The 27877-nt window shown below is 41.7% G+C and overlaps 1 protein-coding gene across 4 annotated transcripts; it reads right to left on the bottom strand.

Annotated features, from left to right (window-relative positions):
- Positions 1-995: 995 nt before the first annotated feature.
- On the bottom strand, positions 996-27877 carry LOC115012698 (pyruvate dehydrogenase (acetyl-transferring) kinase isozyme 2, mitochondrial-like). Of its 4 annotated transcripts, none has more exons than XM_029438436.1 (11): positions 27748-27877; positions 23935-24076; positions 22811-22882; positions 22507-22694; positions 22185-22274; positions 5772-5849; positions 5613-5689; positions 4782-4880; positions 3729-3839; positions 3448-3561; positions 996-2131 (listed from the first exon to the last, which is right to left on the bottom strand). In XM_029438436.1, exons 2-11 carry the CDS (start codon positions 24000-24002, stop codon positions 1988-1990), a joined length of 1041 nt encoding a protein of 346 aa, XP_029294296.1. In that variant the 5' UTR covers positions 24003-24076; positions 27748-27877; the 3' UTR covers positions 996-1987. The 4 variants fall into 4 exon arrangements, with proteins under 4 accessions (XP_029294296.1, XP_029294294.1, XP_029294295.1 ...); XM_029438434.1 differs by lacking the exon at positions 27748-27877 and adding an exon at positions 25193-25556; XM_029438435.1 differs by lacking the exon at positions 27748-27877 and adding an exon at positions 25193-25556 and having other exon boundaries at positions 3448-3507.

The raw sequence follows: 27877 nt of genomic DNA, 5'->3' as shown, positions 1-27877 counted from the left end.
ACTATTGTTGGAACATCACAGACACGCAATTGTAAAATCATCAGTTCCAAGAAAATCTACCTGAAATCTTTAATTATACAAGTTTCACCACAGTGAGGGTTGGAAGGAAGCACTGTAGTTCAGTCATGTAGCAGTTCTGTGAGGCTGTACTTAGGAACAGTCGTGCGTTTGCATGAAACACAAAGTAGGCTGATGGGAATGTCAATGGTTCTGCAAATATTTGGTCACAAAGTACTGGACACATTAAAGTTTGACCTGATGATGGAGCAAGATAAAAAGTTAGAGGACTACTTTATTATTACAGTTCATCCTGAGGGGAATATGAATATCCATCCTAGTTAGAGATAGAGATAGTTCAGTCCAACGGACACTGCCATCCCACAAACATGGACAATCAAATAATACTATTGTATAAATGTGACCTGAACTAAAAATATTTAGGTCTTCAGTAGGAATCACGTTGGGACAAACACCTTGTTGGTTTTTGTCTTAGCTGTCCTAGCAGTGCCAGGGCGGAGGTTCTTTTTTTTTTTTTTTTTACGGTAGATGCAGATTAGCCTGTTTTAAATTAACCCCAACCTGTAACCTATACAACTGTTTTGCTGTTCAACAACAAAACAGCTAAAACCCAACTATTGCTCACTGATTTGACCTCACATTGTCTCTTTTACTTTAGCAAGTGAGAGCAAGTTGATCACTAATGTTCAGACACGCACACAAACACACACAGTGTGTGATAACTGAAGTCCCAACAAACACACCCTGCATAGTGGCCAAAGTCCCTGCATTGAACCCTGTACTATTGTGAGCTATTCCAGGTCATCTTCACAAGGAAAACATACACACACACACACACACACACACACACACACAACTCAGTACCTGACTAGTCCGTGTCCAGGTCTCCCAGGGACAAATCCTGAATCAGCAATAATAAAATAATAATAAATAATAAAATTCACTCAATAATAATGAGCACAGGTGATAAATTAACTTCAGACGATTTATTTTCCAAATGTTTCTTTATAAAAAATAGAAGTCCTCCAATATGGACTGTTCACTTCAAATAAACAATAGAAAATACAGTTAAAATGAGGCAATACTCCAATGTCTGGGTCACACATATCTGTGAATACACACAGTGAATCACAATAATACACAGTATAACAAACAGATGTTATTTTCATTAAAAGTCAAATTCACTCATTGCAGGTGTTCAACAACAAACTTATCAAAGCTGATCAACAGAAGACAGACAAGCTTGCATAACTCTTTGTCAATGTTACAGTACCTACTGAACTCTAACCAGGTGATCCTTAATCCTTGTTTGTATCAGTAACTAGCAGCTGAACATCTGCTCACAAAACAGGAAGTCAAGAGAGGATTTACCTATTGGCAGGTTTAAACACATGTTTGCATAGTATTCCCATTGACTGGTTCACTCTTAACAGTAGGCACAAAGAGAAAGAGGAAATATTTTGATTCTTGTAGCAAAAAAGGCAGAACTCAAGTTAATGTGCACAAGCACTAATTATCTCTGAGGAAAACGTTCTGCTAGCATCTTCAAACCTTAAGACTTGATTGGCAGAGAAGCATCCTAAACAACCTTTAATAAAAGCAATCATTTGGGTGAAATGTGTTCTTAAATCACAATCCCAGTTATATTCACCTCGACAGCTCGCTCTCACTTTCTGGATTACTGCCACTGCGTCTTTGACTATCCGCCATCTTGACTCAGAATGTCAACCTCGTTCTTCTCTTCCTTTATCTAAAGCACACATGTAAAGAAAGCACAAGGAGATGCTCGATCCAATCAAGGAAGTTCTCAGACAATCAGGACGCCGATGCTCTGCCTTCTCTTTGATCTCTGAGGCCATTTTTGGTCACTTCAGCTCCCGTCCACAGCCGGGATGGCTTGCTTTTCAGGGACATTTTATAGTCAGTTGTGAGGGTTTGGAGTCAGAAGTCATGTCAGGTCATGACTGAATCACTTGGAAGCGCGGTACACAGCCAGGTCCAGCGGCTCCTTGGAGGGGACGCACCAATCGTCTGCCTCCAAACTCAGCTTGTAGTGACGCAAAGCGGTCTTGTTAAAAACTGGCAGTCTCTCCACTGAGTCTGTAGACAATGCCTAGAGACAGACAGAGAATAGACTTTAATGCAGGGATGATTTACCGCATGTGGGTTTGTTTTCTGTATACATACAGGCATGTATACTTATTTTATTTTTCAGAGCAACACATCCTTAAACCAAAACCAGCTAGTGCAAATATCTAATCTGTTTAAATTGTACAAAAACATTTTTTATCAATAATTTTAAAAAACAACAATTTGCACTTTTTGTGAGGAAACCAGCTAAACTAAGCTAGCTGGCAGAGAGTTGAAACAAGACTTTTTGGAGAAACGCAGCCCCTGCGGATGATTTTGGGACCGCCTGATTTGGTGTGAATACAGGCTAACTATTGACAAGAAAGCGAATAAGTGTATTTCCAAAAGTGTTAATCTATTCCTTTGAATAAGATTTGTATACATTATAAGTATTTAGTAATAGTAGTAAAAGTGATTCCTGAACTTTAATTGAATTAAGTTAAAGTTAAAATTAAAGCCTTTTATTGTCATTATACAAAAAGTACAACGAGATTCAGAGTGCAACTCTGTCCCAGTGTGCAAAAAATACAAAGACATACATAACATTAAAAACACGGCAGTAGGACAGACAACATAAGCAATCATACGGGGGGAATAAATAGTTAGAAATATTGATATAAAAATAGTTTATACTTTTTAAAGTGCAATCAGAGTGTGTATGTGTGAGAAGATGGTTATGGTTATTGCATTAGGTCTGGTGGTTAAGCAGCCTGACGGCCCAGGGGTAGAAACTGTTTTTTAGTCTGTTTGTCCGTGATTTGAAGCTCCTGTATCTTCTCCCAGAAGGCAGGAGAGAGAAAAGTCTGTGACCTGGGTGAGAGCTGTCCTTTATTATTTTGTTTGCTTTGCTGAGGCAGCGGGAGGTGGAGATGTGTTCCAGAGAGGGCAGGGGGCAGCCAACGGTTTTCTCTGCCATCCTAATCACTCTCTGCAGGGCTTTCTTGTCCGCAGCTGAACATCCAGCATACCACACAGAGATGGAGTATGTACACACTTTAATCTCTGATTTTAGATTGACTTTAATAAGCGTTATGATTATTCTTACCAACATTCATAAATAGAATAAGTATAAAGTCAAATTGGTTCCTCAGCTCAGCCAACCTCTATGTCCAACTATGTGCACTTTCAGTGAAAATTAGCAAATCAGTCCTCTAAATGCATTTGAAGATTCTAGTTAGCTGGATAAGATGGAACTTTTATCCAAGCCCTGATCTTATTACCCAAACAGGCCATCCTCTAATGACTACATATATCAAGCAATATGTTGGCGCTTGCATGTGAGTGTATACAGTATGTTACCTTCAGGTGAACCACTGCGTCAGTGCCGTAACCCTCCATAGAGTAGAGCTGTAAGTCTCCCTGGAAGTAACGAGTGTAGAGACGAGAGATGGGCAGACCATAGCCAAACCCTGCCTGCACACACACACACACGCACACACGCACGCACGCACACGCACACACACACACACACACACACACACACACACACACACACACACACACACACACACACACACGTACACACGTTAGCTCTTCTCATGTGTTAATATTGTGTTTGAATGTGTGTGTGAGTTGCTCACCAGTGGAGCTCTATGTTTGTCTCCTATGGAGGGTCTTGGAGCTGTGGAGTACATGTAGCTGAACAGACGCTCCGTCTTCCTGAAGGGCACGCCACCTCCTCTGTCACTCATCTGGAGAGGGACAGACATGACTGAGAGATTAACACAGCAGTGAGGGCTCAGCAGCCATGATGGAGGCAAGACAAACACTAAACAGTCGAAAGGGTGGAGATCTCAGTTTGGAGAGGTTTATGCTAACTTTGTATACAGGATGTGTTATACATGTGTTAATAACGTTTTTCCATAGCAGGCAATTAGGGAAAGTAGGTATCAAACAATAGTGCGCGCTGAGTAAATTCTGCCTTAATATGATGTGCATGATGTGCCAGGAGCCAATGACGTCACTGAATGGGCTCAGTGTATGGACAGATGAAGACAATAAAGGTTTATGTAACCTAAGCAAGCAGCAGAACAGAGGTTAGTCAGAGTAATAAGAACAAGGGGGCAAAGAGGGAAAACACGTCACTTCAGAATGGGGACAAAAAGAAAAGCATTCATTCTACTCTTTCTTTCCATAGTTCTTTGAACAATCATCACATAATCACCTTAGAACATACATACTGCATGTGTTACATACTTCTGGCTTTAGCACGGGGAGGATTACTGTGTTTTAACTGACACCTTTCTTCTTCTTTCAACTTGTGACGTTCTAAAAAGCTAAGTAAATGTTGGATAGATGTTTGCTAATGCATTCTGGGGTTTTATAGCTTCTCCTGCCATCATAAATGGTATTTGCTTCCTGGCACTCCTGATATGACTTTCCCTTGACTTTCCATAGGATAGAGCACCTCCATGACAGCACACTGCCCTTTTGTCCTTCCTTTCCTACTAAGTGAATGTCACTGTGGTTTCCACTGCAGTAGGGCTGAAGTCCATGCAATACATCAGAAGTACAGTACGAAACATGTGATTCAGAGAGGTGTAGGTAGGTAGTACAACGCTAACACTACCAACATGTTCACTCCGTGCGGAAGCTGCAATAGTTTTACATTTCTTCATGTGATAGTCACTCACCTTGATTGACAGATCCTCTCCTCCAAGAGCCACCATGACTTTGATGGGTGGGAGGGTCTGGCTGGCCTCATGGTTCTCAATGGTTGCTCTCATGGCGTTCTACAGAGAGGACCGTCACACATTCAGGTCGATATTTACATTTATATTAAAAAGCAGATTTAAGATCACATCAAAGGAAGTTCAGTATATTCTAAAACACATACTGATCCAATCGTTTGTGTCACTTTTGGAATATAAATTAATTTGAGTTTTGAACATGCTTTAATACTGAAATTGGTGTAAAAGGACTCTGGTCGGTTGCTTCTCCATACCAACGGCTGTTGATTCTTAAGTGTACAACAGTATTTGGGTGGGTGTGGATTTTAGTATTGTTTAGAGGGGCTCTTCATTTTAAAACAAGAAAAGGATTTTACTCATTATGGTTGTCCTACATTGTAAAATGTCTTCTCTGGCTCTGGAGGAACTTTGTCTAGTCTGAGAAAATAACGCCTCAATTATCTCATAAGGATGTCATCAGGGTTAACTCACATGTGTAACTGAAACCCTGTGGTACAGCCTGTGGGTGTGAAGCTGCATGATAGGAAATGTAGGATCCAGTGGTGTTGGAGTTTGACCCATGCTAAGGACTAAAAGTCAGGATGTCTCTGCCTCTGCTGCTACAATTTTGACCATTTAAAAACCATCTCTCTCAAGTCCTTCAACTCTATGGACCTGCAATACTAAATGACTGGAGTGGCCCTTTTATTGAGGAAGCTCCTTTCTATAGTATAACTTATATCCCATAGTGTTTTAATTGTTTTGTTTGTTTGCAGATGCAGTTTTATGTATTACCTTGAAGAGTTCAAAGAGCATGTGGTACAGGTGAGATGGGATGTATGAGATGTGGAAGGGCTCTCTGTTGTTGTTTGCTAGGGGAGGAAACATATATATAACGTTAACAGTCTAAGATATAATCCATCACTGTAAATGTGTGTTTTGTGTGTGTCTTACCATTCATCTGCCTCAGCTCCAGCTCTGGTGCTCCCAGGTAATACCGCTCACACAGCAACTTTGCACTCTCATAGGCATCTAGAGAGAGACAGAAAGCAATAACAACTCTATTCCTTGACCTGCATTGACATGATAAAACATATACAGTCATAAAGAGATACAGGTGTGATGATAGAAGGTCATCATCAGTATGAACATCATGGCTGATAAGTGTGTTGGATCACAACCGGCTGATGTCACTCTTTCTGTTCAAACACTGACACTGAGCAGCTGACCAGCTCCTCCCCAGTCATCAACCTGCTTTCTTTGATACAGGTCACTAATCAGTCAGCGCTCAGCTTCAAACTACAATGTTGAAACCACAACAAGGCCAGAAGTCTAAGTGCAGTCATGGACTCCAAACTGAACTTTAACAGTCGCATTAAGACAATTACAAAGTCAGCCTACTATCACCTTAAGAACATATCAAGGATTATAGGATTTATGTCTCAGCAGGATTTGGAAAAACTTTGCAATTATCTTCAGTAGACTCGTCTACTGTAGCGATGTCTTTGCAGGTCTCACTAAAATATGTATTGGAAAGCTGCTGCTCGAGTCCTCACTAATACCAAGAAAGTGGATCACATCACTCCAGTTCTGAAGTCTTTACACTGGCTTCCTGTCTGTCGAAGAATTGACTTCAAGATACTACTGTTGGTCTATAAAGCACTGAAAGGTTTAGGGCCAAATACATGTCGGATCTTCTGCTACATTAGGAACCATCCTGACCTCTCAGGTAGTCAGGGACGGGTCTGCTTTCGGAACTGAGTCAGAACTGAACTCGGAGAAGCAGCATTCAGTTTTTATTCTCCATATATCTGGAACAAACTCCCAGAAAACTGCAGTACCGCTGCAACTCCCACCGCTTTAAAAGCAAGGCTGAAGACTTTTCTGTTTGCTGCTGCTTTTTAATCAATCAAATAATTGTTCATGTCCTACACAGCACTGTGACTTTTATTCTTGTGTTGTCTTATTCTATTTTAGCTTGTTTTCATTTTCGTTTCTTGACTTGAATTACTTTTTAAATCTATTTAAATTCATTTAAATTAAGTCATTTTATAATGTCTTTCATGTGTACTATGTGTTAATGCATTTAATATCTTTAAATTGTCTTGTTGTTGAAATGTCCTTTATAAATAAATGTGCCTTGCCTTGATGATGTGAGGGCTTTTGCTCCTCAATCAGAGATATGCAATTTGATAAACTGAAATAGTTCTGCCAAATATTTGGTTATGAAATTTGAAATGGCAGTTGGAAAATGAATGCTTACTTTAATAGAACATAAAAATAAATAGTTATTAAGTGCACTTTTTATCTTTAAGGTGAACTATTTTGGCAGCCAGCATGCAATACCCTGCACTGTTTTGTACTGCCCCGGCCCCTGCAGGCAGCATGTCGAAGTGTCCTTGGGCAAGATACTGAACCCCAAATTGCTCCCGATGGCCAACGGTGAGTATGTTTATCACTACTGACCAGCTGATGTGCACCTTGTATGGTGCCTCTGACTCTGTATGAATGTGTGTCAATGGGTGAATCAAATCAAATCAAATGTATTTATATAGCCCAATATCACAAATTATACATTTGTCTCAGTGTGCTTTACAGACTGTACAGGATACGACACCCTCTGTCCTTAGACCCTCGCATCGCACAAATGCGGCATTTGTTGTAAAGTGCTTTGAGTGATCGCAAAGATTGGAAAAGCGCTATATAAATGCAGTCCATTTAATCTCTGTGCATTGTGTATGTGCCCTGTCTGATGCTTATGGTATCTGGAAGTATTTAAGCAGCCTAGGGCGACTTTTTGTAAATGTTTTTTATGAAAGTGAAGCATTTTACCTGCTGCTTTTCAGCACTGTGCATCTCACATTTTTGCAGGAGGGCCCTGAGAAAACTTCAATTCAGAGTATAAACACACCCAATATCTTGTGCGCTTTTTCCCATTGCCCAATGGGATGTCTTGAGAGGCGGGCCTCCTGTGGAGCTATAAAACTTTTCAACCGTAGTTACCGTGATCTGAACAGAAAGCAGATGGCCTGGAGGTAAAGTAGTGTGGTGCGTGAGATTCAGGGTAAGTTGATTTAATTCATTTAAACTGTACTATTAACTATTAGCTAATGTACAGTTCATGGTTTGTGTTAAGATGGCTGCCTAGGAAAACAAATGTAAAACACGCTGTCTGATCAGGGCCTAGGTGCACACTTCAGACATGACAACATATTCTGCATAGAGACCTTGTGGACCTGTCCCAGATTTGCTGTGTGTCAATTCCCTTTTGGTTATTTCATTAAACACAATTGTCAAGTTATATTTCTAAATGTGCAGCTTCCCTACTTGAAAGGGATGGAAACATCTACCCAAAGTTTTTTAACTGGATTTCACTCCAAAAGACCAAACTGTTCTTTTCCTTTTTTCCTCCTTTTATTTTTTGCAATTTCAGCAAAAGTCAGACAAGGTATTTAGGTCAGGTATTTAGAGTTGGAAAACCTTTTGAATAGAAACAAACAGAAAAGAGAATTAATACATATTACAAGGCAACTCAAATAAATGTAAATAGCAAGATACACACATTTGTAATTTCCAACTATTTCTATTTCAACCTTAAATTAATTTACAAATACATTCCCACTAAATGAATATAACACATGCACATCTGCTGTCATCATTTTAACAGGAAATGCATTTCATTGTACCGAGTAAATATGTACTTCTAACGGCATTTTAACTTTCAGTGCTACTCATTTTTAATTAAATACAGCAGTCAGTTTTTAAATCACAAACGATATAAGAAATTAAACAAGTCATTCTGCAAACATTTACAAAATCAGCTCACCGAGCCACAAACACTACAGATTACTGGAAGATCGCAAGAGTTAAAAGGCAAACTTTGTTATTCCAGTTCAGTGTCAAAATGCATTTCTGACTCGGCCATTTTCTTGTTCTTCAGCAGGTAGTAAAACAACCATCCCCCTAACATTCCTGTGACGGATGGTAGCTGGGCTTTTCCATTGTTTCCCATACGAGGTTGGATGCATTGATTTTGCCTTCAGAGCTTTTGTCATCGGGACATGGTAGCTTGGGACGATTCTTACTTTGACGTCCCTCACGATGCCTTTGCTGTCTGGGTTGGTACTGACAACTCTGCCAAGCTTGAATTGCCCCCTCAGTGCATTTTGGTCGGTTAACCAGATAATATCCCCAACAGTGATGTTTCTTTGTGCAGTATGCCACTTGCTCCTCACAAACAGGTTTGGGCCAGCGAGTTGGCTCCAGCTCCTCCAGAACATGGTAACCTCTGACTGCATTCCTCTGAGTCTTTTGTAGGGGTACCTGGAAAAGTCAAATGTCTTAAAATCTCCACTTTGAGAGGCTCGACCAAGTAGTAGAGTGTTTGGTGTAACATATCGAATACAGTCCTCCCGGCTCTGTATCCTGGCGTCAATTGGGCGCTCATTTGCCAGGTTGGCTGCTATGTGAAGAGTTGTCTGAAACTCGCTATAGCTGAGCACAAAATCCTTCCCAAGACTCTAGAGGGTTTTCTTCACAATGCGTACGGCAGCTTCTGCAGCACCATTCCTGTGTGGAGAGTCGGCCGGATGGATTTTCCACATCCACTCTGTTCCAATTTTGGCCGCATTCTCCTCTAGTATAATAATAATAATATTATTAATAATAATAATATTACACAGTCTATTAGTGGACCTAATCCATGACAACCCAGAGTTGAGACCAGGACAAAGAGTTGCAGTCTTACACACTTCTCTGTGCTTCTTTCCGGGCAGTCACCCACTCAAATCCCCATAGTGACTGTGTCTGCCCCACGACCACTGAAACTAATCAAATCTATGGTTAACAGAAGAGGAGTTATACAAGAAAACCTAATTAAAATAAACACCACCGCTGCTAAAGTGCAACTAAATCGAAAAATTAAATGTGGGCTCTTAAACATCAGATCTTTATCAACGAAAGCTGGATTGGTAAATGATTTAATATCAGATAATAAGATTGATTTATTTTGTCTCACTGAAACCTGGCTGAGACATGAAGAATATGTCAGTCTAAATGAATCCACTCCACCCGGTCATATTAATACTCACATTCCTCGAGGTACTGGCCAAGGAGGTGGAGTTGCGGCCATATTTGACTCAAACCTCTTGATCAATCCTAAACCTAAACTAAACTATAACTCTTTTGAAAGCCTTGTTCTTACGCTCTCAAACCCAACATGGAAAACAATAAAGCCAGTTTTATTTGTTACTGTGTACCGCCCTCCTGGTCCGTATTCTGAATTTCTATCTGAATTCTCAGAATTTTTTAATAACTTTTGAAGTCCTGTTACTGGACTACAAGCCAGTAGGCAAAATATCCTACGCTCGATGTCTATCTGAAAGTGCTGTGACTAAATTTAAGGAAGTGATTCCATCAGCACTTAATTCAATACCAGGACTCAATATCAATATAATGGAGGACTCCAATGCTAACTTTAGTCCCTCCCAAATGAATCATCTTGTTGATAGCGCTGCAGCCTCACTGCGAATAACACTCGACTCTGTCGCTCCTCTAAAGAAGAAGATCATAAAACAGAAAAAGAAAGCTCCATGGCTTAATTTACAAATCCGCAAACTAAAACAAAAGTCGAGAAATCTTGAAAGTAAATGGCGTTCCACTAAATTGGAAGAATCTCATTTAGTCTGGTTAGATCATCTTAAAACGTATAAGAAGGCTCTCCGTAATGCCAGAGCAGCTTATTACTCTTCCTTAATAGAAGAAAATAAGAACAACCCCAGGTTTCTTTTCAGCACTGTAGCCAGGCTGACAGAGAGCCACAGCTCTACAGAGCCTTCTATTCCTATATCTCTCAGTAGTGACGACTTCATGAGCTTCTTTAACGATAAAATTATAATTATTAGAGACAAAATTAATCTCCTCCTGACCTCAATTGGTAATGACTTAACTTCAACTGTTGGAATTTTAAAAACATCTGTAACTCCTGAAATATATCTAGACTGTTTTACTCCAATCAACCTTAACCAACTAACTTCAACAATCTCATCGTCTAAACCAGGGGTGTCAAACTCAAATACAGACTGGGCCAAAATTTAAAACTGAACAAAGTCGTGGGCCAAGGTTGAACAAATTAACCTTTTAATAGGGACCCAAACAAGTTTTGCATTGAATATTGAACAAGCAAGGCTTATATAACTTTATAGTGACATGCAAAATTGAGTTTCAAATAATAATAATTAAAAAATATCAATGGCATATCAAATAAAATATAAATAAAAATTGAATGCCTCTTTTCTATTTGCAACCTTCTGAGGTAAATATCAAAATAAACTTTTTCCACAGGCTAATAATACATTTGAAAATAAAATAACAATAATGAATGAATCAAACATTCAAGCCTTGAAGTAGCAAGAGATAGTGCATGAATAAAACGTTAATTATTGCTCAGTTTGCTACACTGATTTGCTTTAACACTAAATATGGAACAAGCAACGCTTATATAACTTAATAGTGCAAAATCAACTTTAAAAAAACGAACGAAAAAACATCAATGGTATATTAAATAAAATTTAAATAAAAAATGGGATGCCTCTTTTCTATTTGCAGCCTTCTGAGGTAAATATCAACATTAACTTTTTCCACAGGCTAATAAATTTTAAAACAAAATAACAATGAATAAATCAACCATTCAGGCCTTTTTACTGCTCAGTTTGCGACACACTGATCTAATCTGATGTGCCCAAGCCAGATACCTGGCATCTTTTCTTGGATACTAGTTCATTAATGTCGGGGTTCAGGCTTTGAGCTGAGGCAACCTTCATTATCGAACGAAGGTGTTCATCAGTCAGACGTATCCTGTGAGACGTTTTCGTCATCTTCATTGAGGAGAAAAGTTGCTCACACAGATAAGTGCTGCCGAACATGGAGAGCAATTGAGCAGCTTGGGTGCGGAGCTGAGGCATTGTGTCAGGGATGAATTGTGGAAACTGTGCGGCGCCAACAGCATCATACTTTGACTTCAGCGTGTCATCACACTGGAGTTCAATCAACTCCATTTGGAGGTTAGTTGGTGCTTTTTCCACATCAACTGCGAAGGGATTACTAAACAGTTCAAATCTACATTTCTGACCATCAAAGTCGCCAAATCGCCGGATAAACTCAGCGCCGAGTACACTGAGTTTTTCAGCAAACTGTGCGCACACGGCGGTAGAGATCTGCGTTTTTATGGTTTGGCAGCAGGGGAAATGGCCCAGGTTTCCTTGCAGCAGCTGATTCTCCCACAGGCAGAGTTTAGTTTTAAAAGCTCTCACTGACGAGTACATATCTGTGATGATGCGGCCCCGCCCCTGTAGCTGCAGGTTCAGCGCATCAAGATGGCTTGAGATGTCACACAGAAAGGCCAGCTCACACAGAAACCTTTGCTCCCAGAGCTCTGCTGTGTCCTTCCCTTTGCTTTGCAGAAACTGACATATTTCTTCACGCAAAATCTGTTCAGTACTTTTCCGCGGCTTAACCATCTCACCTCTGTGTGATACAGCGCGTCTGTGTGTTCCGAACCAAACTCGTCCAGAAAAGACTTAAACTGGCGGTGATTCAGACCTTTGGCTCTTATAAAGTTAACAACTTGTGTTACTGTGGTCATAACATGTTCCATCGTTAGGGCTTTAGCACACAGTGACTCTTGATGTATGATGCAGTGATAAACAGATAGCTCACCTGCACAGTTCTCTTCCCGCATCTTTTCACGAATCCTGCCCACCAGTCCATTCTTTTTACCACTCATCGCTGGCGCACCATCAGTGGTTAATCCCACGAGTTTATCCCACGGCAGGTTTATTTCACTTACACATTTGCAAACCTCCTCAAAGATGTCCTTCCCTGTGGTTGTGCCATGCATGGATTTAAATCCCAAAAGCTCCTCCGTAACACACAGATTTGAGTCGACACCGCGGATGAAGACTGACAGCTGTGCAGTATCAGACGCGTCAGTGCTCTCGTCCACAGCAAGGGAAAAAGAAACAAAATCTTTTCCCTTTTCCATCAGCTGGTCATGCAGATTGGTGGCAAGATCACATATGCGCTCAGCTATTGTGTTCCTGCTCAGGCTTACGTTTGAAAAGGCCTGCTTTTTCTCAGGGCACACTTGGTCACAAACTTTCAGCATGCACTTTTTAACAAACTCTCCCTCATTAAAGGGTCGGGTTGATTTGGCGATTTCTTCTGCCACGATATAACTTGCCTTTACAGCAGCCTCATTTTGTGCTGTGACTTTTTTGAACATATGCTGTTGTGAAACCAAACCTCTTTTCATCTCCTCTACTTTCTGGCTCCTTTGAGTCGTGTCCAGGTCCTTGTACTTGTCCTGGTGTTTCGTTTCATAGTGTCGCCTAATGTTGTACTCCTTAGTTACCGACACGTTGGCTCCACAAACGAGACAAACAGGTCTGTCTTTTACATATATAAACAGATATTCTGTCTCCCACCTGTCCAGAAAAGTTCTGTTTTCTGCCTTCCTTTTTGCCATTTTTGGCCCGCGGGCCAGAGTTTGACACCCATGGTCTAAACCATCAACCTGTCTTTTAGACCCGATTCCAACTAAACTGTTTAAAGAAGTTTTACCCTTAATTAACACTTCGTTATTAAATATGATCAACCTGTCTCTATTATCTGGCTACGTACCAAAATCCTTTAAAGTAGCTGTAATAAAACCACTTCTTAAAAAGCCTAGTCTTGATCCAGAGGTTTTAGCCAACTATAGGCCGATATCTAACCTACCCTTTCTCGCTAAAATCCTTGAGAAAGCAGTCGCAAAACAGTTGTGTGACTTTTTACATAATAATAGTTTATTTGAGGTTTTTCAATCTGGATTTAGAGTTCATCATAGCACAGAGACGGCACTGGTGAAAGTTACCAATGACCTTCTATTGGCATCAGACAAAGGACTTGTCTCTGTTCTTGTCTTGTTAGACCTCAGTGCTGCTTTCGACACTGTTGATCATGACATTCTACTACAGAGACTGGAACATTGTGTTGGCATAAAAGGAACTGCACTAAGCTGGTTCAAGTCCTATTTATCTGAGCGATCTCAATTTGTACTTGTTAACGATAAATCCTCCATGACAGCCAAAGTCAGTCTTGGAGTTCCGCAGGGTTCTGTACTTGGACTGATTCTATTCACCTTATATATGCTTCCTTTGGGCAATATTATAAGGAACCACTCTATAAACTTTCATTGTTATGCGGATGATACCCAATTATATCTATCAATTAAACCAAATGAAACCAATCAATTGGCTAAACTTCAAGCATGCCTTAAGGACATAAAAACTTGGATGTCTAGCAACTTTTTGATGTTAAACACAGACAAAACTGAAGTTATTATACTTGGCCCTAAACGCCTCCGAAACGCATTTTCTAATGACATAGAAGCTCTGGATGGCATTAACTTGGCCTCCAGCACCACTGTAAGGAATCTTGGCGTCATCTTTGATCAAGATCTGTCGTTTAACTCCCACATAAAACAAATCTCAAGGACTGCCTTCTTTCATCTACGTAACATTGCAAAAATAAGACACATCCTGTCTCAAAATGATGCAGAAAAACTAGTCCATGCATTTGTTACTTCAAGGCTGGATTACTGCAACTCATTGTTATCAGGTTGTCCCAAAAAGTCGCTTAAGACTCTTCAGTTGATCCAAAATGCAGCGGCACGTGTATTGACTAAAACAAGGAAACGGGATCATATTACTCCTGTATTAGCTGCACTGCACTGGCTCCCGGTAAAATACAGAATAGAATTCAAAATCCTTCTCCTGACTTACAAATCAATTAATGGTCAGGCTCCAGCATATCTTAAAGATCTCATAGTACCTAGTACTAGAGCATTACGCTCCCAGACTGCAGGGTTACTTGTGGTTCCTAGAGTCTCTAAGAGTACAATGGGAGCCAGAGCCTTCAGCTATCAAGCTCCTCTCCAGTGGAACCAGCTTCCAGTTTGTGTTCGGGAGGCAGACACACTCTCCACATTTAAGAGTAGGCTAAAGACTTTCCTTTTTGATAAAGCTTATAGTTAGGGCTGGCTCAGGTTTGCCCTGGATCAGCCCCTAGTTATGCTGCTATAGGCTTAGACTGCCGGGGGACACCTCCCTGCACTCTTCCTTCTCTTCTTCTCTCCTCCCCTCCCCTCTCTTCTTCTCCCTCTCTATCTGTATGCATTTATGTAAATGTATGTTACTAACTCACCATCCGGAGTGTCTGTCTCTCATGTGGCAGGTTGCCACTGATAAAGTTTACGTCAGGATCATGAATCGTGACAGCGCCTGCTGACCTGGTCCTGCTGGACACCGGGAAGCCTTTTTGACATTTTCCTGGATTCATCCATACTTTCTATTTCTTTTTTTTTCAACACAACATAATTTCTGTCAAATGTTGTATTTTTACTATGTTGTTTATCCTGTACACACGACATCTATTGCACGTCTGTCCGTCCTGGGAGAGGGATCCCTCCTCAGTTACTCTCTCTGAGGTTTCTTCCATTTTTTCCCCTTTAATTTTGGGGTTTCTTTTAGGAAGTTTTTCCTTGTGCGATGCGAGGGTCTAAGGACAGAGGATGTCATAACCTGTACAGTCTGTAAAGCACACTGAGACAAATGTGTAATTTGTGATATTGGGCTATACAAATAAATTTGATTTGATTTGATTTGAAGATTGGGACTCCAAATCCCTCTTCTTTGAAGGTCTGCACTCGGCCCCCACAAACCAACAGTCCAGAGTCTTTGTCTTTGTAGACTACCAGCCTGTCTGTCGTGGTACTTGGGAAAGAAGTGCCTTCTTATGCTGCCAGATAAATGTCTCTTAGGGCATCTCCTCGTTCCCTTACGGAGAACACTCCTAAGGAGACTGCCTCCCACTTTGGGTTGTTCATGGCTTGATTTTGTACGATGAACCTTTTTGCTGCCCTCCAGACCCATGCAACTGTCTTGACAAGTTGGGTAAGATCACTGAACCGCTTGTCATCTACAAGGTTTCGGATGGCTGATCCTGCCGGTGCCCTTTTTTGTTCTGTTTGAACCTGGTTTTGGTCTTGTTTCTCCACCTTGGTCCTTGTCAGCACAGCAACAAATGCCTTGTTTTGCATTTTGTTGATGCTTTCTCTGGCTATGGCTGCCAGATCTTTGGCTGATTTGATTGGCCACTCATTTAAAGGTAAACTCAAATACTGTGGTCCATTCTGCCACTCAGAGTCTTCATCCAGATTTTGAGGATTGGCTCCTGTGGTGATAATATCAGCAATTTTTTGTGGACCAGGAATCCACCACCAATCCTGAATCCTTGTGCCGTTTTGAATCTCTCCAATCCTATTTGCAAAGAATGTCTGATAGCCATAGCTTTATCACTGTACTGCACCAAGGACGGTTTGGCTATCAATAAAATGAAACCACCTCTCAGCTTGGATTCGGCTGTGCAGCTCAAAGTACTTTTTCAGGCGTGAGGCAAATACTGCTCCACATATCTCCGCTTTGACCGCATCACCTTTGTGGTCCAATGGGGTTAACTTTGCTTTGGATTCCACCAGCCTTACGATTGAGCCCTGGTCCGAGTTCCATCTCAAGTACATCACGGCTCCATAGGCTTGCTCTCTTCCATCAGAGAAAGTGATTGCCCAGGGCTTATCACTGAACTTTGCGGGAGTTAGTGCCCTGGTGAATTTGACTTTGCCAAGCTGGACATATTCTTCAAAGAGCCTAATTGCATCTTCCCTGAGGCCATCTGAGAGTCCTATGTCCCATGTGTCTTTCACTGGACAACTCTCGTTCTTTGCCTCTTGGAAGGCCCTTCGTACTAGAATGGCTCCTTTCTGTTTAGCAGGAGTTACCAGGCCGTCATATAGCCCTGATACTTGGCTGAGCAGCTCTCTTCGTGTCAGGGGCTTTGGTATCTGATCCCGGATTTGCTCTTGTAGAAGGTCCTGGCCAAGTCTCATCTTTCCTTTTCTCTTCGAGAAATTGATTGAAATCATGACATTGAGCTTGCCCTCCGCTACTATGTATCCTAGGCCAAGCGCCTTGTCATCCTCGTTGCTCATTTGGTTTGGCAAGACCAAGGTCTCATTTTCTATCTTCTGCAGCTTGCCGTTGCATTTCTTCCTCCCACTTTGCCCAGAAAAGACCCAAGGCTTGAGCTTGAAACCTCCAGCATTCAGGATCTGTTCCACATTTGCTTCTTTTAGGTGGGTGAATGGATGAAAGTTAGCAGTTTGGTTAACAGGCTTGTCTCCGAAGTTAACTCTTGTGATTGCAAAATCTCCCAGCTCTTCATCCTCGGAGTCTCGCCAGAGGAACCTATGCAAGTGCATTTCTCGGTCTTCCAACCAAACTGAATTGTACATCTTTTTTATGTCACCCAGAGCTGCATTTACTCCACACCTGAATCTGAGAAGGACAGCATGAATCTGGTTCAGGACATCTGGACCTTTCATAAGCAAGTCGTTTAAGCTCACGCCTCCGCACCTTTGGCTACTGTTCCATACGAGTCTCACTGGGGTTATGACAGAATGCGGGTTTGGTGCAATAAGGTGACTCACATACCACACGGGCCCTTTCCAGTTGAGGATAGCATCCTTGGACAATTTAACCGCAGCCCCTCGATCAACCATGTCATGTACTTGGGCGGCATAAGCCACCTTCCATATGGGTTCTTTTGCCAGCTGCTTTTGGGTTCTGTGGAATGTAGCCTCGACTCCCCTTCTATTGTTTGGCAACAAGGCTGGGTCTTCTAACCAAGGATACTTAGCGTGCCAATGTGGTTCCTTGCTGTGGCTGTCCTCTGTGACGTAGGTAAGCCCTTCTTTTAAAATGTCATGTTCTCTCTCCTCAGCAAAAGTCATTTCTTTTCCGCCCGGCTGGCAGTTTCCACAGCGACATCCTCCGCATTTCGGTTCACATGCTGCGCCAATGCTATCCCACTTCCACCACTCTAGGAAGTCCCGGTTTGTGGATGAAGTATCTTCCTCCCGGATGTCATCTTGTTTGCTTGGTGGGAACTTCTCTGGGACCATGCCAGTGAGTTCCTCATACTTCACAGCCGCCGCTCTCATGGACCTTGCAAAATGTGTCTTGGACATGTGGGCTGACACAGTGAGTTCAAAGAGCTCAGGATGAGTTCCCCCGACAGTCTTTCCTAGTGGGCCGTCCCACAACACAAGATCTCCAACAGTTTTGATTTTCTGAGGCGCCAACTGACCTTCTCTATGGCTTATGAGCAAGTGTATCTCTCAATCATCCAGTGGAATGTCTGGAAAGAATTTCTGCAGTTGCCAGGGTGTTACATGTTTGTGGACATTTGCAATACTGTCCAGTCCATAAAAAAACAATTGGTGCGGTGTGAGAGTGCCCTTGGGGATGCTTACTCGGATCTTCAGGAGGTACCGTTTAGTCTCCACACGAACCTTCATGCCTCCAACACCATGGACAACGAGTGTGATTGCTTCACTTCTGAGGTTCAGTCTGCTTGCAGCCTTGTGGGTTATGTAATTGGTGTCTGAGGCCAGGTCAATTAATGTCCCAATTCTCTGTCCAGCATTGGCCGTGACCTCGAGCAGCATCATTACCACTGGAAGTTCATGCAAGCCACTTTCCACCAGAAGGCTTCGGTGGTCTTTTCCATCACTGCAGGTTCTTGTTGCAGAATTTGAAAAGACACCTCGACATTGCTTCGCCAATTCTGGTGAAAGTTTACTGACAAACTCCTCCTGATCCTCTGTGTGCTTCCTCTGGCCTTTCTCCTCTTCTGGACCAAATATTTTCTTTGTCTCAGCATTTGGGCACAGACAGTAATGATGCTCAGGAGTATGTTCGTCCTTGCAGTGTTGGTTCCTACACAGAAAGGCAGATTTGCAGTATGAACTGTTATCATGAACCTCGAGGCACCTTGTACATGCCTTCACCTTTCTTACTGCTGTCTTTTTCTCTGCTAGCTTCAGTGCACGAAACTGTTTGCAAAAATAGAGCTTCTTTATGTGCTTGCCATCACCATAGACTACACACGTGTGTAGTCTAGATGTGTTGTCATCTTCTGACTTGGTAGACCTGGTTCTGGCGTATCTTGGCTCCGTCCTGGTTTCTTTCCTACTTGGCTCTTCATCCCTCAGTTGCTCAAGCTGCTCATATATGCTTTCTTGCCCTTTGAGGAAACCCAAGAGACTCAAACCAGTTCTCTGCCACCACAGTATTTTTCCTGTCAGCGACATAGACAAGCCACTCTTTCTTGAGAGTTTCAGGAAGTTTACTTTCAATTGTTTTTGTTACCCGTGGATTCTTGATTGCACCGTGTCCCCAAGGTCACTCAAGTCTTGAAGTGCCTTATCCACAGCTTGAATTAATACCACTATTTTCCGTGGCTGATGACTTCTAACAGGTGGCATTCTCTGTATCTCCTCCACTATTTCAATAGCGATCGCAATTTGATTTCCATAGCGGTTCTCCAGGACATGGAAAATGTCATATGCAGTGTTATAGGTTGTGAGGTGAAGGTCTCTTGTGATTTTGTCGTCAAGACTATCTAATTGACAATAATTGAACCTTCTTCACCTCTCTTGAACCTGTTGGCTCGCCTTGCCTCTGGAGTGCTTCCCATTCCTTCTTCCACCTGTGGAAGTCCCGTTTATTCCCAGTGAATTTGGGAAGGGCCGTCGGTTTCAACCTCATGGTTGGCATGGCATAATTTGAAGTCACTGCTCTCGGTGTTGGTCGTTCAGCATCCTCCTTTATCCTTGCCTGTATGAGGTGGACCTACTTGGAGACCAACCTGGGAAAGTGAAGTTGGAGCATCTTCAAGTGCACCTGAAGTTCCTTCTGATCTTCCTGTGGGATCCAACGTTTCCACCGACCGTGCACCTCCTTTGCGGCCTTTATTAATCCCTCTAGGTCAGGGGTCGGGAACCTTTTTGGCTGGGAGAGCCATAAAAGCGAAGTATTTTTTTTATGTATTTCCTTTTGAATGCAACTTTATGCGTGCATTTTTTAATATAACACGTCTCTGAATACTAATAGCGGTATCAGTGTTGCATTGAACAGGTGCTCTTTTATTAAATAAACTAAACGCTTACGTTATTTATCTCATTTATGTGCACGTTTCAGTGTTTACTGCACGGGTGTCAAACTCAAGGCAATTATATCAGGCCCGCGAGAAAATATCATATGTCCGTCATAACTGGCCCGCCGGTTTTGGTAATTAAATCAATGCATTGGCACAACCACGGGAAAAGACAGTTGAGAAAGTATTTAAATGTGTGAATGAAATGAAAGTTTTTGGAAAGCAAAGGGAAACACACCACAGATCTCTGGGACGATGTGAGCGGGACTGTTTGTGCGACATAACGAAGCATCTCACTGTTAAACCTCCAGCTTCAGGGCCGTGTGATCACGGACATGTATGATGCCGAGCTGCCTGTGGGAGACTCTGATGCAGAAGGAAACTTTGGTCACTACGTGTTTCCAAACACTGACAAACCATCTCCACCGCTTGTTCCCGACAGCATTCTGCTGATCAACTGAGCGCATTTGCCGACTTTGCAGCTCAGATATTTAAATTGAACTGCTCAGCAATCCGTTTGCAGTTGACTTAAATATGTTCCATATCTTTTTGCACTTTATGTGTATCCTGTTCAATAAATGTGGACCATGTTCGGCCCTCGACGTAGTCCCAGTTTTTAATGTTGGCCCTCTCTGTGAATGAGTTTGACTCCCCCGGTCTACTGCTTGCTTTGTGCAGTTGCTCCTCTGCTTCGCGAAGGGCGGGGCTCCGCTCCATACGCACACATGTGCGAACACACCTTAACCTACAGCCAGAGACAGAGCGGAGGAAAGAGAGGGGAGAACTAAAAACAAATCCGCTGCTAAATGTTTTACTTTAAAATGACACAGTACAATTATTTATTACTTGTTAATCATGTTAAAAAATGTCAGCTCAAAATTGTCTGCGGTTAGGTTCCCGACCCCTGCTCTAGGTAGTTAAGCATAAAGTCATATGCCTCCTGGTTGCAGTTGGATTGCACAGCAGTGGTGCTTTCACATGCATCTTCTGTTGCCTGTAGTGCTGTAGACATTTCAACATTCCCAAACTTGACCCAAAGAGCCTCCTGAGTTAGGGCTTTAACCTCCTTTAATTTTACATCACATTCATTTGCAGTCCTTGCCAAGTCATCTTTTTGCAGTTCAGTTAACACAGCTTCCTCATCTGTGTCGAGCTCCGCCTCCAGTTCTGCAATGAATCCGGCCTCCACATCGTCATTTGCTTCCATGACTTTCTCGGCTCTGATAGTGAGTTTATCGAAATTGTTTCTTAGTTCTTCTTCAGACATGTCTTCATAAGTCCTGGTAATGCTGTTGACCAGGCGAGAAAATTTCTTTTTTTGCCGTTGTTCTCTCCACTTTGAGTTTCTCAACTGATTTCTTATTAGCATGATCCGCCATGTTTAATCCCACTTCGCAGGTTGTCCACAGTTAAGGTAAACTACTCTTGAAAGAACCCCAGATGATGAGTCTTTTCCCCAAGACACCAGGTTATTGCTCTTGCTGTTCCAGTTTAAAGCTCCCAGATTTCCCTGGTTCTCCAGTTTCACGGTTCCCCGTGGTTTTTCACTGTCAAGTTATTTTCTAAATGTGCAGATTGGTCACATCTGGTTTGTCCCATTACTATCTGGACAGCTCCAGCTTGACTTGACCGCTTCAGTTTGACTTGACAACAATCCAATTAGTAATATACACAGTGATTGACAATTAAGTGGGGAAATACATGCCATAGACCTTAATACAACTGCAATTACATTTTTGCTATTACAAAGAGGGTAAAGTACTGAAAGAATGACGTGAATGGTAGCCAACTCTAGACAGAGTGCATACACAACCAACAGCAACATGTTGCCAATTGGTTAATCCAGCCATAACAGTATCAGCTAAAAAACTGTTCTTAAAATAAGATTTTGATTAAGGGCTTTTCTATAAGGACAGGGAATGGAGCATATTAAAAGTTTGAAAACAGATTAGCAAATAATTAAATTACAAACCAGATAGCATGCAGTGAATCTGGGGCTTTCAGGGGTCAGAGCCTCTGTGACTTTGCCTAGTTGGTAGTCCATAAATCTGTTGTATAAAGCTGCAACTACCAAATAAAGTACGGTTTTGTCTTTTATAATTTTTGACTTTTTTTTCAAATGTACTGCATGTTGTACACTGTATATCTGTATTTACTCAAGTCATGGCATATTACCATGTTCTAAATACATTATTGTCATGTGATTGTAATGAATTGTCAGCTGGTATAAACCTAGTTACCATCTGCAACAGCCTCTCTCCTCCTTCTTCTTACCTCGCGCAACCTCTGGCACATCACACATGGAGTCGATACAGCCAATCGTGTTGGGGTGGGCAGGGTTTGTGTTGCCGTTGAAGACAAGAGCTGCAAGAAAGTAGAGAAAGAAGAAAACGTTATTACTCCTACTACAATTACCACTATTACTAGTAGTTGTGAGATTCTATATATTTACATAATCTTACTGTGTAATCATCTATGGTCATGTGGTCAGTTGTGGTTCTAAAAGCTGGATACAAACTGAACTCAACTCAATCATGCAGCAATTCATGTGTTTGTGTGTGTGTGTGTGTGTGTGTGTGTGTGTGTGGCAGCTCACTGTGCTGGTTGATGAGCATGCGGATGGAGATGCGGCTGGTGTAGAAGCGGTCCAGGAAGTACTGGATGTTGTGATGAGTAGCAGCGTCTTGCTGGTTGAAAGTGTCTTTGTACTCAATGATTCCCTGGGCCATGGTAGGGACCACCTCGTTGTGCCGGTTCCTGATGGCCTCCAAGACTTCCACGAACCTGGAATTGGTGGGCAAAGGAGGGCGACAGAAAGAGAGGGCAGGTAAGAAAGAACAGGACCAGAGGAAGAAGATCTGTTTTCTATTTGTTTTTTCAGATAGTTGTGCTACACTCACATCTCAAGGACTCTGTGATCATCTGGGTTCTTGTCTAGAAACTCCAGGATCTCCATCAGGCTCTGGATGTACCTGAGAAAACACCAGCATGCCTGCTGTCACAGGAGATAGTGGTAGCTAGAGCATGGCAGACACACACGTGCACACACTAACCCCGCTGCAGTCTGGATATTAGGGAGACTTTCCACTGGGTGAGCGAGACAGAAAAACAGAGAGACGGAGGAGACAGAGAGGAGAACGTAAACACCACAATCTATCACCAGGCCTGAAGTGTGTGTGTGTGTGTGTGTGTGTGTGTATGTGTGTGTGTGTGTGTGTCTGTGTGTGTGTGGTGAATCTACTAGATATATAAACATGAAATACAAACGTAAAATTAATATTGCAAGATCATGTCAGTTTTAAAAACCTAAAACAACCATTCTCTGCATTGTTGTATAAGCCAAACTTCTCAAACTTCCAAAAATCAGCAACATTACAATCCACCAACAATGAGGTCAAATGTCACATGTCCGTGACAAAAGACGGAACACATCTTGAATTTGCCTCAACTCATCGATAATAAATGTAACCAGAGCATTTTCTTTTTGCATCATCAAGTCAAATGTCGCCTTGCAAAATGACATGCCCAAAATACTTTGAACACTTTCAAAATACTCAAAGATCCAAGTGTCTCATTTATTTAACAGATTACAATCTTTCGATATATTCAATCAGATCAAATCAGAGGGTTAGGGGAGGAACTGGGACAAAGTTCAGCCACCCTCCCTCCTGCTCTGTAATGTAATATGTGGTTAATTCTGAGCCCACAGTACAGTATTGGTCTGCTATTCAGAGCAATCAGATTAACAAACTTGCAACTCTTAAAAATGAGAACCTACTCAGCAGAAAAAATTAAGGGTCATGTGAAAACATGAAAATCTCCAAGGGTGGAACGTTACATGTAGTCTGGTGCATATATTATACTAAGCTCCTTTTGGTAAAAACAGAAAGAAACAGTTTATTTTACTTCAGTAGGATGTTTTATGCAGTGACATGTCAGGTCAGTCAGTAAACAGGTCAGTAAATGAGTCACCAGTTAATCAGGTATTCTATGAATTCTTCAGTGAGTATTCTCTATGCCTCACCAGCTCTGGAGCAGCTGGATGGAGGGCGTGGCCAGCAGCCGCTCCGGCAGCAGGTTAATCTCCTTCATGATGTTGGATAAACGGACAGGAAGCTCCTGACGAAGGAAGACAAACGATGTGCGTTCACAGGCATTGGTCGAACCTGGGGAAAAGAACAGAAGAGGATTACTATTTAATGTAAAATTACATGAAAGAAGTTATTACTGGTTTGACAAAATATTCTTGACTCAAGGTCACTAACTAGCTTTTGATGGCACTTTCAACCGCATCTCACGGTGCTGAGAGCAAATTGAGATGGCCGTGAGATGTGCTTGAACCCTCTGTGAAAACTCCTTAGTGGACCAAGGTCAAGAATGTACTAATTAATTACGGATTGAATCATGAGGAGAAAAAAAACAGGATAATTAGAACAAAACTAAGGGACTATAAGGATGGTTTTGCATTGTTTAAAAGAAAGCAGGGCCCTCCACAGGAAGATTAGTGATTTTCTCTGATCCTGAAAAAAGTTGCAAAAAAGTATTGTTGCTATTTACTAAACTATTAATAATATTGGAAATGATGGCTGAAATTAAATGTCAATTTATAAGGAGACTCTTCTAGTCAAGACTACCAGACCTTCAGACCACTCTTTCCCTTGTCATTTGTGTACAGTCCCTAACAAAAATCATAATGTGCTGTCATGTCATCAGCATTACTCACATTAACATGAGCAGCAGCAATGTTACCAGCATCAACATCATTAACATACTGGGAATGATCGCGCTCTCTCTGAGGTCACAGCAGGCTGACAGCTTAACTGACAGCTTGTTTTCCTTCAGTGTTGAGGCGAGGTGTTAGGCACATTGAGGCACATTTTATTACAGGACTGCTCTTTGTCGCAGCGTCAGCGCCCTTCCTGATCGCTGAGCACAGGAGCAACGTTGAGCAGCACAATGCAGAGATTGTAGCAGAATCAATTCGACCTCATTTTATAGATGCAATATTACTTAAAGCTTATTACTGTTCGAATGGAATATGTATATAGTAGCCTAAACGTTACATTACAACTTAAATAAGAACCAAATACAATAATCAAAATAATAGTAATAATGCATAGCCGACATACATAAACAAGTAGATGAATACATAAATAAAAACACGATCAAACTAAAGTGATGAGACTAGAATAAAAGATTCGGGTTCACACAGACAATGAGAATTTATTTTTCAATGAAAGCAAGTCTGCATGTAAACATTGTTATAGACACAACGCACTCACCGAAATCCAAGAACTGCTTCATGGACAGAGGAGAGGGGGAGAACTTTGAGAAATGATCGATGTGTTTGGGCACGTTGGCCAGCGCTGCAGTCTTAGCCAGAGACCGAACAAACTTAATTTTACTCGTCATCTTCAAGTGCTACCAAGTTAACAAATAGGACATGAAAATGACAGCTAAACGTTCATTTATATTTATATAGTGATGGTAAAGCCGACTAGTCCAGGAGATGCTCGCTTTATCAGTCTGCAGCAGCACACGTGAAACTCTCATTAATAGAAGACCTCAGCCAATGGGAGAGCGCGGTGGGAGGCAGCAGTGTGTGCGTGAGTGTGTGTGTGTGTGTGTGTGTGTGTATGTGTGTTTTACATAACGTTTCCTCTGTCCGATAAACAGCATGTGGAAAGTATGTGCTGTCATCACGTTAACGTAGCTCAGCTTCAGTCCTATTTACATAGTAGTTGTTAAACTGATTAATAATAATACAAACTTTGATTAAACTATCCCATTCCTACAATTGCTTTGCTATTATGGTCGGGTGTTTTGTTGACCCAGTGTTAGTTTGTTGTGACTCATCTATTACATATTATGTATTGGAGTCACAGAGCATCCAATTTCCGATGTCCTTGCTCTTTTTGTAATACACAACAACAGCAACATACTGGAGGTGAACATATTAATATAACTGATAACAAAAAAGTTACATTCTGGTTCTCCTTGTGCAAAACAAGCAAGGAGATACGTCATTCAACTTGAGAAATGGGTTAACAATATTGTATCCTGCAACAATTAGAATAGCAATAAGTGTGATGAATAAACCGCCTGGGTTTATGTTTGTTTTCGGGAAATCGGATGTTCAGTTCTGTGAATGAGCGGCACAAACTGGGACTATGAGTGATGGAGCTGAGATGCCGGCACAGTTCAGAAAATTACACTGTAATATAATAAATAACACATGTGGTGTTGATGTGGAAGTTCTTCTACTATTTTGAGAAGATGAAATAAGATTCAGGACAGCCAGTTTGAGCAATGCAACCATGAGTTGTAATGCTTATCTGTACATGTGGACATAATACTAGATTAGAATAAAGTAAAATAGACAACTTGTCAAGTCTTGTCTTGGAAGTTCTTTAAAACATTAGGACATCACCACATAACAACACTGACAGTGTGTAGCCCATACTATATATCACACAATGCTATGTTGACAGTGGCAAAAATAGATGGAGTGGCTGGTAGCTCCCATTAACTTTGCTACATAAAAACAAAAAAGTCTCGTCTTTTCGGGTCTTTTTTACTGAAGCATGTAAGGTATACGACAGAGATACACTCATCAACATCGGAGAAGAAAGCGTGGTGATTGGATTAAGTGCAGCGGACTGCTCACGGCATCTTCCGTCCACCCACCCACTGCCAGACCAAACGCCCCCCAGGGCGGTGTGACTGCCCCAGGAGTGCGGTAACAGTTGCATGTGCAATTCACTGTTTTGAAGACATTTGGCTTGTGACATGGAGTATATGTCGCTGTAATCTGAGATGAGAACAATTTTCATCAGCTCATCAAATGTGACAATTTGCCTCAGTAGACATAGAGCAACATTATCTAGCTGCAGCCCTAAGACTTTGCTAGCTGCTAAAGTTGATGGTTGCTGTGATGTGAAAACAACAATGTGTGTGTTGCTATAATGATTCACACAGTATTAGTCGTAGTAATTCATTTGTTATAAGTTATGTGGCCACAAAATGGTCAAAATAGACAGGATGTTGCATAATAAGCCTGAAGTATGCAAACAGAATGAATAAAAGAAGGAACGGCATAGGGAAGCATGTTAAATGGCTTGAAAATATAAAAGAAAGACAGACAATGGCAGCACAGCACCACTTCAACTACAGAACTTTCACACGATACTGTCAAAAGATGACATCAGTGGTAAGCTATGTCAAGCCTCGGCTGATTTTCCCAGTTGACATGGAGATTCAACTGGTTCATTATATGAATATGAATATATATATATATATATATATATATATATATGTCTCATAGAGAGGTCATGAAACTGGCCTATCAGTTTGCTATCCTGTACCAACCTGGTAAGGTAAAGAACCAGCCACCTATGAGTGGTTGGTCTTTTTTGTAGAGGTATCCAATGCAGACACTGACAAAGCCTTAATCTATTAGCCGTGCTAGGGCAAGTTGTTTCAACAGTAGTTTCAACAGGGTGAATGTCAAGAAAGGAGGACACTGTTCACAGTTGCCTGTTTTGTCTCTGCCACAGGGAACAGTATCCCTCCCTATTTTATTCCCTTGTGTCAACTACCACAACCATTTTCTTATCAATGGACTACCAGGTAGCCAATCCTTCTGGATAGATGAAGGATACACACTTTGCAACTCTTTGAAGCATTTCGCGACCTTGAAAAAATGCTCAAATGATAAGCCATATTTACTCCCGTTCAACAATCATGAGTTCCTGGGATTGTCGCAATTGCCTATCCTCTGGCTGTAACCCGCCTGAATATCCAGGCTGGCTTCAGGGTAGCTGGGGTATATCCTTACATTTTCCGAAAATGCCTTTCTGCCATCCTATGTTACAGATTGGCCCTATATTGGCCACAGCCTCTCCAGGCCCCAGGTAAAAGTCAGCTCCACCAGGCCTCAGCTCAAAGTCAGCTCCAAGAGGTCTCAG

The sequence above is a fragment of the Cottoperca gobio genome, chromosome 8 (assembly GCF_900634415.1).
Source record: "Cottoperca gobio chromosome 8, fCotGob3.1, whole genome shotgun sequence".
NCBI lineage: Eukaryota > Metazoa > Chordata > Actinopteri > Perciformes > Bovichtidae > Cottoperca > Cottoperca gobio.
The sequence above is the reverse complement of the archived record's forward strand: the minus strand, read 5'-3'. Positions and strand labels throughout refer to the sequence as shown.